General features: G+C 36.6%; 2 protein-coding genes across 2 annotated transcripts in view; one reads left to right on the top strand and one right to left on the bottom strand.

Moving 5' to 3' along the window:
* The window catches only part of ARAP2 (ArfGAP with RhoGAP domain, ankyrin repeat and PH domain 2), a 135688-nt gene extending 128124 nt beyond the window's left edge, over positions 1–7564 (bottom strand). Inside the window, exons 1-2 of the mRNA XM_051618653.1 lie at positions 7492–7564; positions 585–1644 (exon numbers count right to left, since the gene is read on the bottom strand). Of these exons, the coding sequence (XP_051474613.1) occupies positions 585–1492 (908 nt within the window). The 5' untranslated portion in view covers positions 1493–1644; positions 7492–7564. The remainder of the gene's footprint in view (positions 1–584; positions 1645–7491) is intronic.
* Positions 7219–18885, top strand: part of DTHD1 (death domain containing 1) — a 31061-nt gene continuing 19394 nt past the window's right edge. Inside the window, exons 1-2 of the mRNA XM_051618301.1 lie at positions 7219–7480; positions 7727–8014. Coding sequence (XP_051474261.1) covers positions 7219–7480; positions 7727–8014 — 550 coding nt within the window. The remainder of the gene's footprint in view (positions 7481–7726; positions 8015–18885) is intronic.

The following is an 18885-nucleotide window of genomic DNA, read 5'->3' as shown; positions in this document are numbered from 1 at the left end:
GTATCACAATAACTGTTGTCTTATCATAAAAAAAAAAAAAATCTTTTTATACTTAAGGATGAATTTATAGCCCTCTTGAAATCACCATTTTGTCATAATTTTCCTGTGATGGATCAGAATTTAATCCAAGAAGCCACGGTGTAATTAATATTATTAGCTGTGTTTTGGTTTGGAATAGACTCAACAGTTTTTTCTTTTATTTTTCAATCTTGGTTTCATAACAATTCTGTATTTCTAGTCTTCTCCATCTTAACAGCATACAGATTGTTTTAAAAACACTTGATATAGTTGTTTGTAACAAGTATTATATCTAAAGCAATAAGCATTTCTTTCTTTGAAAATAAGAAGACCCAGAGATGACTGAAGGGATTTTTGCTAAAATTTCCCTTTATACTCTTATTTGAGCTTTTTACTTGCATTGAAGCTTAATCCTTCAGTTATTCAGCAACATTAATTCCAGATAAAGTCTATTTACAGCATATATAAAAAAATTGACAAGAAATTATATAAAATACCCACAAGAAATCCCAAACAGTAATTTCTACAATGACAGTGATTCCTCATTAGAAAGAAACAGCAGTTACCTTGATGAAGCTTGAACTTTACTCAATTTGGGAATTTCTGGTACAGGTCGATGCCTTAATATAAAAGATTGGCTTGCTCTTGGAAAGACTTCCATGCAGTTTTGTGTATAGGAACCATATAAGTCATTGTCTATCATTTCTCCTTTAAATTTAAAGAATGGAGAATTTGGCTCACTATCAGATAAATCACCCTCATCTGTAAACATCAGATGTTTGTTTTCACTGTATTTTGTCTCACATGAATGAGCAAATGAAGAAGGAGGATCACAAAATGCCAAACAGCCAGGCAAGTGCTCATCAGCTTGGTATGCAGCAGCTTCTTCCAGTGATGTATCTGGCTGAGCATTCGTCTGAATACTGCCACACAGACCGACAGATTTTAATATGCTGTGTGAATTCTGGTATAGACCAGAAAAATCCAAATTTGCAAAGCTATCATCATTTGCCTCAGATAAGTTTTGCTCTGCAAGTTCAAACCTTTCTTCATCAATGTGATCTTTATTAGGAAGTTGTTCTGACAATGTTTGAGGTACCAATCTAGTCCCATCTACACTTGAATTGCTTGTTGAAGATTCCTGACCCGAGGATGAACATTGCTTCTCTTCTGAACCTTTCAAGTCTTTGAGTTTCAGATTTTCACAGAAAAAAGAATTTCCTTGCATTTTTGAAAGAGTGGTGTCTAATTGCTTAAGAATCCTTCTGCGGTGGCCTGTAGGCAACACTCCCATTTGCTGAAGCACACTGTTATTTATTCCCATGCAATCTGTCACAATGTTATAGCCATATTCTTTAAAGTGAGGAAGATACTGTCCCAGGTTAATGTTGACCAAGAATTCTTCAATATCAGTGCCATTGCCCATGGCTGACATAATGGCAGCTTCATTCCAAATGTTGCCCCACACAGTCATATACACAGAAATAGAGTCACGATGTGTGCATATTCACTAGCAACAAAGCTCTCTACGTTTGTTGGCAGCCAGCCAGTGGAGAATATCAGTTTCTTCAAGACACTTCTTCAAAGTTTGTTTAGTTCAAACCGATTTTCTTAAAGATCACAAACCTACAAGAAAGAAAAAGGACATTAAAAAAATTCCCACCTGAATTCACATTAATGTTGGGTAAAATTCAGAAAGGCTCCCTGTCATTTGTACAGTAGTATTTTTACATTGCTTATAGACAAAATTTCAAGGAGTGTAAACAGCATAACCTCTCCATCCTTGTATCTTGGCCTGTATAAAGAACAGAGAAATCAGTCTTAACTCAGCAAAAGCAATAGAGTCTTAAAATATATACTCTATAAACTAATGTTAAGATGAACAGTTATGAGATGAACAACTTACCTGGACACATGCTCTTTTACTACACAGTTCTTGGATATAAGGGGGAGAAAAAATGATCTAAAAACAGAGCTGCAACTCAAAACTTCCCTGTTTCCACTCTAGCACCAATTAACTACAGCATAGGGCTTCTACTCCCTTATCTTCCGAGCTTTTTTTCGCCCAGTAACACACTTTTAATAGGAAAAAAGAAAAATTACTGGCTAGAGCATTCTATGTGAACTGTGGGTTCAAGCCCTCTTCGATTTACAATCAAACAAGCACCATTACAAATAGCTTACAAAGGTAGAACAGCTTCTGATCATGACTGGGGGGTAAGGGGAGGAGGAAGTGCCTTAATTGTTTAAATAACTGCAGTCAGAAAGCTATGGAGGTGATCAAAATACATCTTGCAGATCAGGCCCTTCAAAGAACTGTCACAAGGGAAAACAGGAAATGGGTAACTACGAGTTTTTCAACTCTGTCAAGTAAGCAGTTTTCCCTCGGCCACAACCAGCGGCAGAGGCATAAGCCCATAGGCAAGTTCTGGCCTCCACACGAGGCAGAGACATTTGGTATCTCAAGTGCCCATGACAGTTTTTCCTCAGTATATTCCAGCTCAGCTCTTACACTCTCTAGAGTCCACCTTTTTGAGTACTTCTTTCTCGCAGGGCCTTACCCAAACTCACAACTTACAGAATCCAAAGCAAACAGTATTTGAATCCTGAAATCACATCTCTTTAAAAAATGTTTAAGATCAGGATCAGTCAACAGGTTTTTCACCTCCCTCTTCCTGTATAGAGTAATTTGGCCTTAGGGAAACAGGCGGACAGCAGCAGCTGTCCTGGCATGCAAGTACTAGCCTTAAGCAGGCTAGAAAAGAAGGAACTGCTTCGGCAGAACAGCATTAAAACTTACATAGCAATTAGAAAGAAAAGAAATCACATCCAGAATATATTGATTTCAGAAGGTATCGATACCTTGTCCTTCAACATATTTCCTGACAAAAAAGGCACTACTTATGATCTAGAATTGAAGCTTAAAATATCACCTACTTTTGTACTGTATTAATTCCTCCAATAAAAGAGAAAACCTCTTCCTGTAAGCTTACCCCAATATCTTTTGAATAACTAAGTTGTTATTCTGAAAAGCAGTCCTAAATAAATATTTATGCCCCTCCTCAGTCCCCAAAGCCACATACAAATAAATATAAATTTAAAATCATGTATTGAACAGAGCTCAACTGTTATCACTGCTATTTACTTGTGACTGTACTTCATTATGATTATGAAATTATTAAATAACTAATTAAATCACTACAAGACTTTCCTTGCAAAATTTTGTCTATATCTATTAGTTCCACAGTTTCAAAACATGGTAATAAAACCTGGAAAAACCCAAACTTCTTTATACTTACACCATGTATATATATATGACATAATAACAGGAAAAAACAAACCTACATTTTTCTGGAAGATGTAAAAATCAACACAGCACACTTAGTACAAATGTTCCATAATTTAAAATAAGTCTCTGGATTCTTACTAATCTCTTTAAATTCATTTTTTGGGCAATATTTTTATCAGTTTTGATCACTGTCCACAAGTCTGAGAAGTGACTTACTACCTTGAATGTGAAACTGACGCAATCAAAACTTTTTAGAGAGGTCTATAGGCCAATCAGGCACCAGTCTCTCAAGAAGTTTGTTATAGAGCTAACCTTCACTAAGAGATTCCCAAGTCATTAAAAAACAAAAATCTTTGGATTGAGTTCAGCTGATTAGCAATCAGCTTTTAATTTTGTCCTTTCTCAACCTGAGTACTTATCTAGAAACTCATCGTTCCTTTAAAAATTTCAGGCATCAGCATTTCCTCAAGCTTTTCACATAAGCCTCTAGCCATAAAAGACAAACTGCAACAGTATGTCCTCCATCCCTCTCTAGACCTTGAAAAATACAAATATACATAATCTCTTAAATTGAATATATATGCCGATTATAGAATGAGAAGTAATTAGTGCAGAAATTACTAAAGTGGGCAAAATCTATCAGGCAGGCACAGTTTGTGCCAGAACACTCTTTCACGTACCAATTAATGAGAAAAACCCAAACAAAACAAAAACCAACCAAACAAAAACACACACACAGTCAAGTGTATAAAAGCCCTGCAATGTTAGCATATCAGTCCATTTTACACAATTGCAACTCCAACTTTATCTCAGCCATTTCTACCTTCCTTGACAATTCAGGGTTTTATGGTGGCCTTTGGGTATTTTTTACCCGTAGGGTATTACTGTTTATTTCAGACATTATCATTCTCTCAATCCTTTCATCCTCAGCATTAACAAAAGGCACGTAGGAAAGCAGCTTTCCTAAAAGCTTTACATTATCCTATATATTTATGCCCACACACATTGTTTTCACTATCCAAATACGGGGTGTTTTTTCACATGCAATAGCTTTGCCCACACCTGATTCCAGAACATCTCCAGTGTTGTTACTTCAGGAACTGAAATAGAAATTATCAGTTATTTGGATCCTAACCCATCTCTGTATAAACCACATAATGCAGAGAATTACCTAGCACAGAACAAACTGTTGTTTCCAAATGTGCAAGAACCATTATTTTTTGCAACATATTTTATAAATGAAGCATGTAGCAGAGGAAAGAAAGTGCTCACAGAGAAGATACTTTGACCACAAAATGCCAGCACTGTTTAAAGCTGAAGCCTAAGCCTTTTTTTTTTTTTTCTACAGTAAGCTACAGCAGAAGCTGCCGATGGATCCATCAAGATTTATAAAGATGTGCCTAACTATACAGTTGTTCAGAAACCAGTAGGTTCAGTCACACATTTTGTGGGTCTGAGCAAAGGGTTATACTGACACCTGTTTTCATTTGACTGCTCAAAGATTCAAGTAACAAACCGCTAAAAACACACAAGGGTCTGTATTCGTGTTGCAGCCTAGAAGATAAATACTAAATAATTTCCATCATTAGAATATTTTATCCTTACTGAAGTCTTACACTCAAGAAGTATATGGAAAAGCAGAACTCAAGGACCACCTTATCTAATACAGTAATCACACTGAAATAGATGAATATAAATTAAAAACAAGAATTTAATCCTCCTATAATTGCAGAATAAGTCACAACAAACACTAAAGAACATTTGTACAGTATTAGTTATGAAGTGTATATATACAATATATACACTTTTACATGCATACACACACTTTCACATCTATATTTGTACCTCTAGGACAAGTTTAAGTAAATAATACTCTTCAACATTAGTTCACATGGTTACATACATCCTGTAAAACAAAACTTTTACTCTTGGCAGTAAGGCAAAATAGATTTTCTTCCCACAGTATTTGATAGCAATAATTATCAATAAAGGAAACAAAAAAACCCAAACAACAACAACAAAATAAAACCAAAATAAAAACAACAGCAATGAAAAGGGGAAATTCTTGCTGCATTATCATATTCTCCAATATAGAGTAACCAAGACAAAAGTCATAATTCAACATGAGTACTAAAAATTTGAAAATCCTACAGTGGCTATAAAAAAATGTGGAAGACATTTGACCATTCAATTTTATAGAAACAGGGGTAAAACATAAAAAATGCTACATGGAAAAAAAACCAATACAAGGGAAACCCATGTGGGCTTTTCTTCCAAGAAAATATTTTGGTAGGGGATGAACTGTAGTTTGTGCTGCATATCTCAAGCCTTATATGGGATGATCCAACCTTCTTCCATAGAAGATGTTTCTCACACTTATTTTTAAAATAATTTTCATGTCCTTCCTTTTCCCATCTTATGGAAAGGGTTTAGACAAAGAGGTACAACACCTCAGAGTAGCCTAACAATTCTTTTTGATTTACTAAAAGTGACAGATAAATAGCACCACAGAAAAATTACAACAGTGGCACAGAAAAAGTATATCCTCATGCAGGGTAAGTTCCCACTCCTCACACTCTGAAAAGCTCTATCAGTTGATTCTATGGTTCTTCCATTCTATGATTTTTGAGTTGCAGCCTTCAAGACAACTTTCATTGGAAGACAGACAGACAGATCCATGTTGAACAAGCAAACAATCCAACTTCTAATAATGAAATGTGTGAAGAGTTGGATATAGCTGGATCTCAAAACATTTAAGAGAGATTCTTTCTTTCCCTTTTTAAGATCTCTAGAGTATTGGCCTGAACAAAGTATCAAACCTTTAGAAGGGCAGGGCAAGATAGTCACACTTTAAGCAGTCAGCTCAACAAACACAGGCAAGTTCAGGCTTGCTTTCAGCTTCTGCTAAGCCACATACTAGATGAAGATCCAAATAAACAAGTAAAAAACCCCAAAACAAAAAGGCACAACAGGATTTACCATGGAGCAGAATGAAGTCTGCCAGCAGTGAATTTCATCTTCCCATTGTACGTGACTGCATACAAACTGACAAGATTACCAGGCCTAGAAAATACTGTAGATCATTAAAGATCTTTCAAAAAATCTACATAATGCAATCAGCATACTAACTACATGATCAATCAATCAATAAATAAATACATAAAAATGATCTCTCAAATGACTTTTTAAAAATGGCTACCTAATGAATTAACATTTGGGTTAACTCAGAGCAAGACACTGATTGCAACAATTCTGATAGTACAGTTCCCCCTCCAAATGCAAGGAAGTTACTAAGTGTAGCTCAACGCAGCTGATAGTTACGAAATACATTCAAGCACATCCTCTGTTCTGTTTCTTTGTTTGGTTATTCGGTTTATTTCAGAATACTTCTCTTCCAGAAGAAAGTTCTGCCACCTTTGCTACCTCAGAGTCAAACCTCATACCGCAAAAAATATGAGTGGAACAAGTTGCAAACAGACTCCGGAGTAAAGCACAAACAATCAAGCTACAGATGGAACTGGCTGAGCACACTTTAGCACGTTGCTGTGGCAACAGTTGGGTGCTATATCATTCACTTTGTCTTTTCTGTCTAAGACATCCCAGTGGCTCTTTGACTTTCTCAAAGTGAACGTCATGCATTTTCTGACAAAACTTCCAAACGTATAATCTCAGCTAACAAGAATTCTGTGTCAAGCTTCACAAAAACAACGCATACAGTAAATAAATAGGCAACAATAAAGCACTGTTCCTAAGGACGTTACTGTGACATTTACATACACACCGTTAAAATAACTTAAGCTAAAAAACAAAACAGGAAGGGGGAAAAAAAAAAACAGACGCCTTATTTTTCACCTGCCTACGAGCTATTCCTCGTCATATTCAAACTCTGGTGTCTGACACTGATCTGACACATGCCGTTGACCAAACCACCCCGCCTCACCCCTGAACTCGCGGGTCACTTCGGAGCTACCCTCCAGCAGGGAGCTGGCCGGCCGGCCTGCCTCCCTCCCTGCCTCCCTCCCTCCCTGCCTGCCTGCGGCGGGACCGCCGCCTCCCGCAGCGGAACAGGAGAAGCTCCGAGCCCGCAGCGGCCCGGCCAGACGCCGGAGCAGGCCGCCCCGCTCCGGGCAGCCAGTCCTTGCCCTCTGCCTCGCAAACTCCGCGACCCGCGAAGTCTGGCTTACCTCTGGCAAAAAGCAGCAGGGGGAGACAGGGGCTGGGGAAGGAAAAGCAGGACTTCAGATTGCTTAGTTTTCTTTTCTCCCTCCGGCTTTCCGCTCGCTTTCTTGCTTTCTTTCTCTTGCTTTCTTTCCTTCCTGCCTGCCTCCACACCCCACCCCCGCGCTGCTCCCTAGCAAGCCGCGCCCGCGGCGCGGAGCTCCTTCCCTCCCTCCCTCCCTCCCTCCTCCGCGCTGGCAGGAGGAGGCGGCCGCACCTGGGCGCGGACGGGGCGCGCCTGCCGCTCCGCGCCGCTCCGCGCCACGCGTGGGCCACCGGGGCGGGTGCTCAGGGCAGGGCGTGCTCGCCGGGCAGCATATTTCTTGAGGGGACGGGAGGAAGCCCCCTCGCAGCGACAGGCTGCAGCTCTGGGAGTGCCCGCTGCCCCAGCGCATCGCTTCGCGGGTCACCCCGGCAGCCGGCCAGCCAAGGGGGCCCCTCTGTCACCTCTAACACCAAGCGCAGCCAAGCTTAGGACGGGAGCTCCAGGTGCGAGGAAGCCGCACTGCCTCACAGCAGCGCCACAGCTGTTGTGTGATTGCTTGCTTTTGAATAAATGAAGTACATAATTCTTGTAACTTCCCCCTTCCAGGAACTCACCCACATCCGCGAGTTACTGTCACTCAGCTGAAACTTCTGTTACCCCCAATGAGGCTGAAAACTACTTTTATATATGCCTTCATCTTCCTCTTTGTTTATCAGTTCTGATTTTTTTTTCTAGTTAGATCCTGAGATGTACCAGAAGGCTCACACTGCTGTAGCTGAAGTCTGAGGTCTGGCAGTCTGGTGAAGCAGAGAAGAAGCAAAGATTTACTGAGAAAAAGACACCAGTAATTAAAGTCCTCATTTAGGAGCAAGTAAACCTGGGTTCTTTTTCCTGCTTCAAAGACTGCTTTCTACATGCTAAATACAGCCTTACTAAATAGCTTGACTAATGGTAAGGCATGTTAAAAACTGTTGGTGCCATGGTAGTAAAATGAGGTTTCAGGATCTCAACTTTGAATGTAAATAACTTTTTCAATCTCCAACTCCCAGTCAAAGCAATTAGAAGTTTGAAGTTCAACATTACAGAACCAATTCCACCAGTGCCAAAGCACTTCTGAAAATCCTGCTGCATGTCCTAATTATTAGATGCCTGAATACCAGTGTACCAAAAAAATGCAGTTAATTTTACCTTCTCCACTTGTATTATGCAAGCAAATTTTGTGGCAATAAAGTCCCACTCCAGTGCAAAAAGGTTTTTGCCTTTTTAGATAAACTGAATAATTCATTATATTCTTGCTTCCCTTTCTATTCATGCTTTTGTCTGAGTCTGGCTCAGTGTCATTCCCAATTACTTGCAAAGGGACCCATGTATTTCCAAACCAAGTTAGTGCACAGGTGTGATTCAGGTAAGTATACTAACAACCTTTTTGGTCATAGCTTTTCTGGGTTGTAACCTAATGACTCACAGAGTCATCAGATCACAGATTTGCCTAAGATTTCCAGCTAAGCCTGGCTTCCTTTCAGAACCATAAGAATGCCAATGAATGCTGACTTAGCTAAGGAATTTTAACCACAGTAACTTAAAATATTTGAAAGATTCACGTCTTGTAAACAAAGGCCTTCCCCATTTGCAAGACTTGCCTTGCCATGCAAAACCCCAACTAATTACCAGTTTGTGCTGGACTGACATTCTTTTTCCTGCAAGTCTTAAGATATTTTCAATCATTAATACCCTTGATCTCTCCTCTCCTCTGTCAAGAAATGACTGAGTCCTTCTATAAAGTTTACCTTTATTTTCCAGAAGATCCATGTGATTTGCCCATGTAAGTGGGCCAGCAGCAGAGACCACAGATAGTGGTCACCTCAGTGTTTGTCTTCAAAACAGCTGTCTCAAGAGGAGATTGCCTTCACAACATTCTCACTCGTGCAGTAGTAGGATCTCCCCTAAGAGCATAACATGACACTGCACCCTGACACACTGTGTCTCAACCAGTATTCTACTTATCTACTTTTATTGACCACAAAACAAGACCACAAGATCTGAGATTAATTTTTTTTTCTGTTTCTTTTGTTTGATTGGTTGGTTTTGGTTTTGGTTTTGGTTTTGGTTTGGTATGGTTTTTTTGGGGGAGGAAGGGGACAAGGAATGGGAGAAATAATTACGTCTGAAACACCCTCTCAGTTTTGTTTACATATTTGTTTGCATTATGTCCAGAAAAATTGCAGTATACCCAAGTTCCTTTTAAGCCATGTTATGTTTTGGGGGTTTAAGGGATTTTCTTGTCCTTTTGTGTGTATCTAAATGACATTATCAGTTTCTGGCAAACCTATATACTGTTAGAAATAAAGTAGCATAATTTACCAGATTCTAAGAAGGCTCTCAAGTCTGTGGTTTATCTACAGCACATAGTTCTCTGTCCGAGCATGCAATGGCAACTTTATACCACTACGGTAAAAAAAAATAAAATCTTACAAAAATCTATAAGGAAATTGCATCTTAATAATTCTGATGTAATTCAGATATGGCATATTGCACAGAACTATTTGACAGCTTCTTCCTTTTCTTGAGTTTTGAAAACCTGCTGGCAGGCTTGACAACTGCAGAGATTTTATTATCTGATAATTTAATGTTCCCGTGATTTTCTTTGTTGCTATACTGAAAAATATGTTAGATAGGTAATGTTTTTTTTTAGTAGGTAAAGATAAAATTTTGGTTTAGAAATTAATTATAAAAAGAAGTTGCCAGACTTTTGCTATATCCTTTCAAAGACATCAAGGCCTTTTGTATCCTAAACCACATTTGACTGTACAAGAAAGTAATTCATCATGAACATGCTCAAATTGCTTTTCAGCTTAGATTTATGGTTTCAGAAACCTTTAAAATAACCCTGTTTTCCAGTAATTTATATTGGTCTGATTATTTTTAATATTATCAGTACATAAGAATAACCATGTCTGTGTTTAATTGAAGATGGAATAATATCATAAAAAATGTATAGGAGTTGATCCTCAGAATATGAATCTATCCCAGATTTCCACACTCTGTCATGTGGTTTGTCATGAGTCTAAGTATATGTTTGCCACATTTTTTATTATTCATTAAATTAGTAATGTAATGGATTGTAACTAGCCAGCCATTTTCCTGTTTTTAACTATTTTAGGTTTTGGTTATGTATATCTTTAAAGCTATGGATCCGTTCTACTTGCTGCATATTTGTTGTTGTTAAGAACTCCAAAACTAACGGCACAAACAACAAATTGCTAAGATAAACAGGGGGGAACAACTGCTACTCCTTCCCTTATGTGTGGCCTACAAGTAGCTCTGATATGGTACACAAATTTTGTTAGCTGTCTAAAAATACATAAAATAACTCCATTTATTTTTTACTTTTAATGTGATTATTAGCACGTTACCATTGAACACAGTCCATGTCAGATAGCAAGGTTTAAGTTCTAAGCTTGATCTGCAATCTTTTCAGTTTCATTCACTCCTCTTTAAATAGGAGGTAATAACATTCATCCACCACTACTCAAGGTGTTGAGAAGGTTAAATGTATTAAGTTATTGGAGCTTATGAAGCATTATAAGAAAGTAAATGTTAGCTACATCTCAAACAACCAGCAGATAAATATTGAGGCCTTTTATGATTTGAGCTTCACTAGTATTGTTATGGTATAACTTTGATATTATTGTTAACAAAATATCAGGAAAACTAACCTTGGAAATGAAGTCATGCATTACAATTTTCACAAGCTGAGTTCTAGCATGAGGTAACACAGTTCACTCAAGGTAAGACAAAAATGCTGCAGAGTTTCAGAAAAATGAGAAGTCTGTATTTAAAAATAAGCACAAGCATTAAGATATTTAGGTTCAGGTTTTGCATTTGCTATCAGCTGTTTTTTTGACCTTGGGTTTCCTCTCAGCCAGTTATTCCTTGCATTATAAATCAGTTACTTTTATATGTCTCACTGGACATCAACATACATTTTTACTCAGACCTGTAAGCCAGTTTGACCCATACCCCATATTTTAATGTAATTGTATAATAGTCCATATGATTTCCAAATAACATCATATCCCTGTACCATAGGATGGATTTGTATTTTTACTTTATAAACAGGTTAATATTCTCCTTTACAGGTATGACAACACAATGATTGTGGCTTTTCCCACCATACTTCCTTTAATGGCTAGAAGTTTGATCTTAATATAGTCTCCATTTTCTTAAAACTACTGTTGGACCCATGGGGTAGTTCCTCTGAGCTATTTTTATACTGATACATGACTTTTGAAACAAATAACACAAAGCTGTTACAGGGTCATATACTGTTTACTGATTACTTTTACAATGTATGTTTGTGGGGTGTTTTTACCTTACCAATTCTGGTGACAATTACATCAGACTGAATTTCCTGGCTTAGGTATTGTATATTGCACTCAACAGCACATGCAAAATCCTCAAAAAGCAGAAGTTACGCAGATTAACTGAGAATAAAACCACTTAGAAACCAGTAGTAACATTTGCTCTAAAAGCACCTCTCATGTAGAGGTGATGGGTGAGTCAGAAACACTGAACTTGACCTCACTCTCAATGGGAGTCTGCAAAGCTGGAAATTCAAAATACAACCCTAGGACAGCTTGAGTTTTCTGGAAGTTAAGGAAGCTCTCTCTACTGCCTTTTCCCAAAGCACACAATATGATACTTCCCTGGATTAACCCACTCCATGTCCTGTCTTGAGCCAGCACCCCAACCTGTTGATACAGCCCTACAGTCTGGTGATCTCATACATTAATAATATACATTGATAGGTGTTTCAATGTGAAGACAACCCGAGAATTTTTTCTGCAGTACTGCTTTGTTGGAATTCCTTGTGTATGGGGAAGTAAAAGCATGTCCAATGTACAAGATTCACCTGAGTTCACAAGCCTAAAAATGAAAACAGCAAACTTATTCTAGGAAGGCAGGGAGGTTAAGCACTTGCTTCAAATGAAAGGCATCTAACCAAGAGAAAAATAAAATAAAATAAAATAAAATAAAAATAAAAATAATAATAATAATAATAATAATAATAATAATAATAATAATAATAATAATAATAATAATAATTACCTTGCATCAGTCTCTTATTCTAGCTGCTGCTTAGGGTTTTTCCAATAAATCTGTCTCAAGAAAAGCTAGGGAGGTGGTTTCAGTACCTTCTTTTCAGAGTACCTGTGTTCAGTGTGGGACTTTATCCCAACACGTCTCTCTCATTTATATTTAAAGGTTATCAAGTTGCTGGTGAATACAAAGCAGCTTCAAAGCATGCAGCAAGTTCCTTTTTATTTCCTTGCTATTGCTCTCATTTAGGGGACCTAGTTAACTTGGTGTAACTTCCTGTCAGCTTTGAGAAGGCTAATGGAGCATTCTTAAACTTATTCGAAAATAAATCCCTCTGAGGAACTTTCCTGCACATCAAAGTGCTAAATTTTCTCCCTATTCATCTTTTGTGCAGTTCATTGAATCGTAATGAATCACACATCATTAAGGTTTTATCTACACAATACTGGGTTGCTCAAATTCTACAGAAACCAAATATGACACATTTAAAGATGCTATTAGTTTTAAAGGTCACTGTCTCATATACCTCCTTCCTTCTTTCATTTTATTTGTTGCTTCAGCAAATTTGGCATGGAAAGTAGTGAAACATAATAGACCTCACAGAACTATTTTTAGAGCGAAAATTTGCCAAAGTACAATCACAGTTAGAATTATAGTTCAATATAATTTCACACAGTTTTTTTGATCTGGAGAAACACATTCTCTCTCTTCTATTTTCTCTTTTCTTTGTTTTCTGTCCAATGAAAGAAACCAATGCATGATGGTTGGCTCTCTCCCCAGGATTCTGATGCTATTAAAGGGACTAAAGTGGAGACTTTCTGTATATACAAATAATTATATAGAAATAATACTTTAATAGAAAAGTTATAATGAAGATATCCCATCTATCCATTAATAAGTTCCTGGGAAGTTCTTAGGCTAAGTTAGAAGGTGAGATGTATCAAGTCTTTGAAGTTTTACTACAAACATCCAATTTTAGATATGGTTTCCTTAGTTTTCAGTCTCTATTAAAAAAAAATACAACATTTGAGAAACAGCCCTAAATGAAAAAAGCTCAAAGTAGGACAGCCACCTGGGGAGTACCAGTAACCTTAGTTATTTAGGTAAACAAGGGATGGCAGAAGTATTCTGCTGACAGTTTTGAATTAGATTGTTATTTAAGAAATCTCATTCAAATACTCAGCTTATGTTACAAGCTCTGCTGAAATTGGTCACACCATGCCACTCTAGATCCAGGTAGTTACAGTTCTTGCAATCTTTTTCACCTTTTTCTACTCAGAAATGTTCAAACTTCTTTCAAGGATTGCTTTGTACCAAGGATATCCCTTAAAAACAACAAAAGTTTAGTTCCATCATTGAGGACAGCAGTATAATGGAGACTAGGACTTTGCCATTAGAAAAAGAAATAACATCAAGTGAAAGCAACACTTTCATGTCATGTTTCTACAGCCTCTACTAATTAAAATTGCAATTTAAAAAATGTCACTTCAATATTGGATAGAAAAGCCTACAGTTTTTCTTACATAATTAAACTCTAACATGAAAACTACATCAATCATGTTTAATAACTACAAAATGCTATTGCTGATCACATCAAAAGACATTTTTCTTTCAAAAATTAGTTTTTCCCAGTGGTTATAATTAGGTTATCACTTAACCTTATAAAATGAGACAAAACAGTAGAGAGGCTGTGGAAATTACTATTCTTCTCCAAGTAAACAGTTAATCAAGCTTCCGACATTGTAAAATCACTGTGGTAATCTTGTCCTCATCTTACAAAATAATTAGAAAGCCAATGTATCACAAAAAGCCTGGATCCAAGGTAATTCAGTTTTGTATGCACAAAGAAGAAAAAACTGCAAGACCAAAACCTTGACTAAATCTTTTTGCTTTATACACACTGGTATGGCATTCAAATTACAAACTCTGTCCAGATACTGCAATACAAAATGCTTCATTTCTTTATGAAAGTTCAGAATCCTGGAGGCCTTCACAGTTGTTGCATAGAACAAAATTAAAAAATTAATTTTAAAATAAAGGAAAGTCTAGTTTAAATTAATGCAATAAACACATTCATTGCTATTTCTACAGTGCACCAAGGGTCTCAATGAGTATGAAGAAAATATAAGAAGACCAGATTAGGGTATGTCAGTAACTAGGGAAAGGCCCCCTTCCCCACCTATCAAAACTCACTTCTCTTGTGTGTGGAAAGAGTTGTCTGCTGTAAGAAAACCATCAGTAAAAGTGGTTTGTATTTCTTTCACAAAAGGGAGGTACAGGAAATGCATGTTATAGTTCAAGCTGGATTTCAGGCAGAGTAGGTTTTCAATCAAGATTATCTCCTGCAGAAGAATGCAAATAATATAGTATCTGGATTTGAGAGCGTATATTGTTATCTTTAATTTACTCTACAGTATTTCTATATTTTGTAGGTCTATGCTCAACTAGTAAAGGATAGATTACTCGGGCTCAGAAATGAGAAAAGCACTGTAAGCACCTTGATCCCATGTTCTGTGTGTTAGTTCTACCCCAGCACAGCTCAGCATGGCTTGTTTTCTCAACAGTTTTTGGCTGAAACTGCCATAAATGCTAACTTAAATATCATGGCAAATTTAGGCCAAGAGTACCATGCTGCAATTAAGTGAATATAGGCACATAGGTGGCTCCACACATGGATTTAGCACAAGCTCAGTCTTCCTTTCCAAATGCTGGAGTTTTGCCCTTCCTAATGTGAGGCTCATCCACACTGACTTATGGTTAAGGTGGTTTAATGTCAAGTACTGCAACTGTGCTAGGAGAGATATTCTTTTTCTGGCCATGTTATTTCATTATTTTGTATTTACATCTATTATTCATATAATTATTTTATATTAATTATTAAATATAATATATATTTCATAATAATAAATTATTATAAATAATGTTATATGTATATATATACACACACAACTTTCTTCAAAACATCCAGCACTGGTCCCTGTGGTATATTTTTAAATGAAACATTCACACGATCATATAGTATACTCTCTATGGCATGGCACATTTATAGCATTTTCTTTGTTTTTCTTGTACTGTTACTGTTTTCTCACATGGGCCTTAGAATATCAGAAATAGGAAGAGAAAACATTACACATATTTTTATATATGGAGATATCAATAAATGCATCAAAATGCATTTCTTGTCACATACTGAACTTTGTATTCTACACAGAGTATAAAGAGAAAACTTACTGGGTTTGCATCATACAGTCTAATCTCTTCTCCTACCAGAGCAAAGTCCACTCCCTTTGTTATCAGCTATGCAACAGTATTAAGGTATTCTGAATAGAATGTGTACATCTGCTAAATTATAATTTAAATGTATATTTTGATCCCCATTTTTCTAAATTTGATATTTTGTACCTCCTACATCCAAGCCCACTATTTAGTATGGATGTAAAAGTTCTCTTTTTTAAGGACTCTTTGCATACTTAGAGAATATAGTTAAAAGTGAAAGTAACATGGAATAGGAATTATTTTAAAACAAAAATCAAGCATAGAGCCAATTTTCCAAATTGTTTTCTTGCTAATGTAGTCTTGCTGAAGAGTAGGATCACTCTTCAGAAAGGTGAAATTGAATAGAAAACTCACTGAAGATGGGTGTGCAGCTCTTCTGGTATTAGTTCTCTCACACAAAAAAAAAAGTAAATAAAAAACCCCCGAGGCCTGAAAACACAATCTATTAACAAGTCTACATCTATCACAATTGTTCTTGCACTTTTATTTCTTATATATTGTCTCTTAATTATTTTCATTTTCTTCCCTGTATGTTATATTACCTACACAGGCATAGTGCCCTATTTTGACAATCAGGTTGCAGGACACCCATGTCTCTGTGAGTCTGTTACTGTACAACTAATTAGTCAGTGTCCCTATATATATATAATAGTAAACACAATATCTTGTGTCTTCACCCTATCCCTACGGACCTGATTCTTCCTCAGTTACAGGATATATTTTAGGCAGGGTTTTCCAGTGAGGCTGGGGATCCAAAGTGGCCAAATCTGTGCATTTCTTCTGATATGATATCCCAGAACAGTCAACTGTAATTTAAGTGGCCATTACTGCCTCATTCTCTGTCACGAGATCTGATACATAATAATGCATTTAAAAATCAAGTCTCCCCATAGCAGCGATTGTGTAATGAGTATTTCAGTAAGAATGTAGCTTACCTAGTTGCCTCCCAATCAATTCCTTCACAGGTCACTATAATTGCAGACCTTTATGTAATGTAGTTCTTAATATTTTTACAAAAGCTTATTTATTCTATTTCACGCATGTTTACAATGAAGACCAATATCATTTTTTTCTCTCTAGGACTTGAAATTGTTTCAACAACCCATTCAAAAATTAGAATAGTTTCTCTTTTCCTATTGATTCTGTTTTAGACAAATATATTTTCTAAAGTAACTAATGTCTTCTTTAAAATATGCATAGAGAACTTAAACAAATAGCATGTGTTAACTGAAGCAGGAGTTAGATATATAATTTTTGAGAAAAAAAAACTCCAAACAAAACAGTTTGCTTCTGGCAAAAGACATGAATATAAATCAGTTCTTGAAGTATCTTCTAAAACTGTGCTTATAACAGTGTTCTGTAGTAACTTGTCTTAAGCTCTGCAACATTCAATGAATAGCATATTCTGATAACAGGTCCATTTATTATTTATTTCACCTACAAAGGTTACTTTTTAAAAATCAGATCTTTTTTTTTTTAATTTAAACTAATGTAATTTTTCATAACTCACAGGTGCACATCACTACTTGATTTAGTCTGAAGAAATCTAAGCAAATACATAGATTAGAAAAGATCCAGAGCTGACGAATCCAGCTTTACTATGGTTCAGGAACAATATGGATTCACACTGAGAAGGTGGTCTATGCAATACTGTACAGTAAATACATAATTATGCATTTTTACCTTTTTTTTTTTCCTTACACATCCCAAAAATCTTGGGTAGGAAGATGACATTTTTCACTTCCTGTACCTGAATGTTCTCTTTTTACTCAGAATAATTTGGGAAATTGTGGAAATGCTGGAGCACCAGAAATGGGAAACAGGTTAATGATACCTTTTTGTGTTAGCTGTGCAGTACACTCTAAGTGTGATAAAGCAAACTGTAATGAGTCAAAAAGAACTTTCCTTTTGAATTTAATAATTACAGCTGGTTTAATCTCATATGTTTGATTTAAGACTTATTTTAACAATTATACAATGTTTTACATCTTTAAAGCACCCTGCTGACATTACCTTAATAGTTCCTGCAGTGCTTAGATGCAATTTTCAGTGTGCTTTTATATCAGTCCCTTTTAAATTACTATTTAAATCTGCATTAATTATATTTATAGTGACTTATAAGAAGGAATATTTAGTAGGAAAGCCACTGTACCATCTATTTGTGTAGTACATTTCTTAAATTATAAAATATTTTGTTGTATGTGATACTTCAGATTTAGCCCAGTACTGAACTTCCCTATGCTGAAACCTACTTATAATTTAAATACATCACCCAGACTGCATAGCAGCTTGGACCTGTCTCACCTATTTAATATCTCTGAACAACAAACAATGTAGGGTTGTCATAAAACAGTGTCAAGTGACCTGCAGCATTTACTGTTGGCAATGAAAAAACCCCAGACTTCCTCATTGTTGGTGACTGTATAATTATGAAATCACAATTAAGCTTGATTTCATAGGCACTGATCATTTACAGCCACTGAAGTGAGAATTTGCTCAGAGCTTCTGAAATTTAAGTCACTGCTATATAACTGAGTTACCTAACCTTCCTTAAAGGTGCATGGTGTACATTGGTATCTCTTGGCAATCCTTGCCCATAGTTACAGGAGAGCCACTCCTTTCTGTCACCTGGTAACTTCTTAATAGTCAACATCAACTCAAGAGTTTCTGAGCTAGAGTTTGATTTGTCAGCGTATGTGGAATATAGTACTTTTTCAAACACTTTTTAGCCTACAAACAGAACAGTGTAGTAGTCTGAACCAAGGACAACACCCTGTGGAAGTGTTTGAGCTGAAAAAAAATATTGTAGGGGTGTATTCTGGACAGAAAATGGAAATGGCTGAAAGTAACATTACATTTGCAGGCAAATCAGGCCAACTTCTGGAAAAAATCTGGCACCTGAACTTGCTAGCAAGAGATGTGCTTCTGAAAAGTGATCTGGATAATGAAGGTATAACGGAGTATGTTCTTAGACTGATCTCTTCAACAAAAGAGCTCA

The sequence above is a fragment of the Apus apus genome, chromosome 4, assembly GCF_020740795.1.
Source record: "Apus apus isolate bApuApu2 chromosome 4, bApuApu2.pri.cur, whole genome shotgun sequence".
NCBI lineage: Eukaryota > Metazoa > Chordata > Aves > Apodiformes > Apodidae > Apus > Apus apus.
Note: the sequence above shows the minus strand (reverse complement) of the source record. Positions and strands in the feature narration are given on the sequence as shown.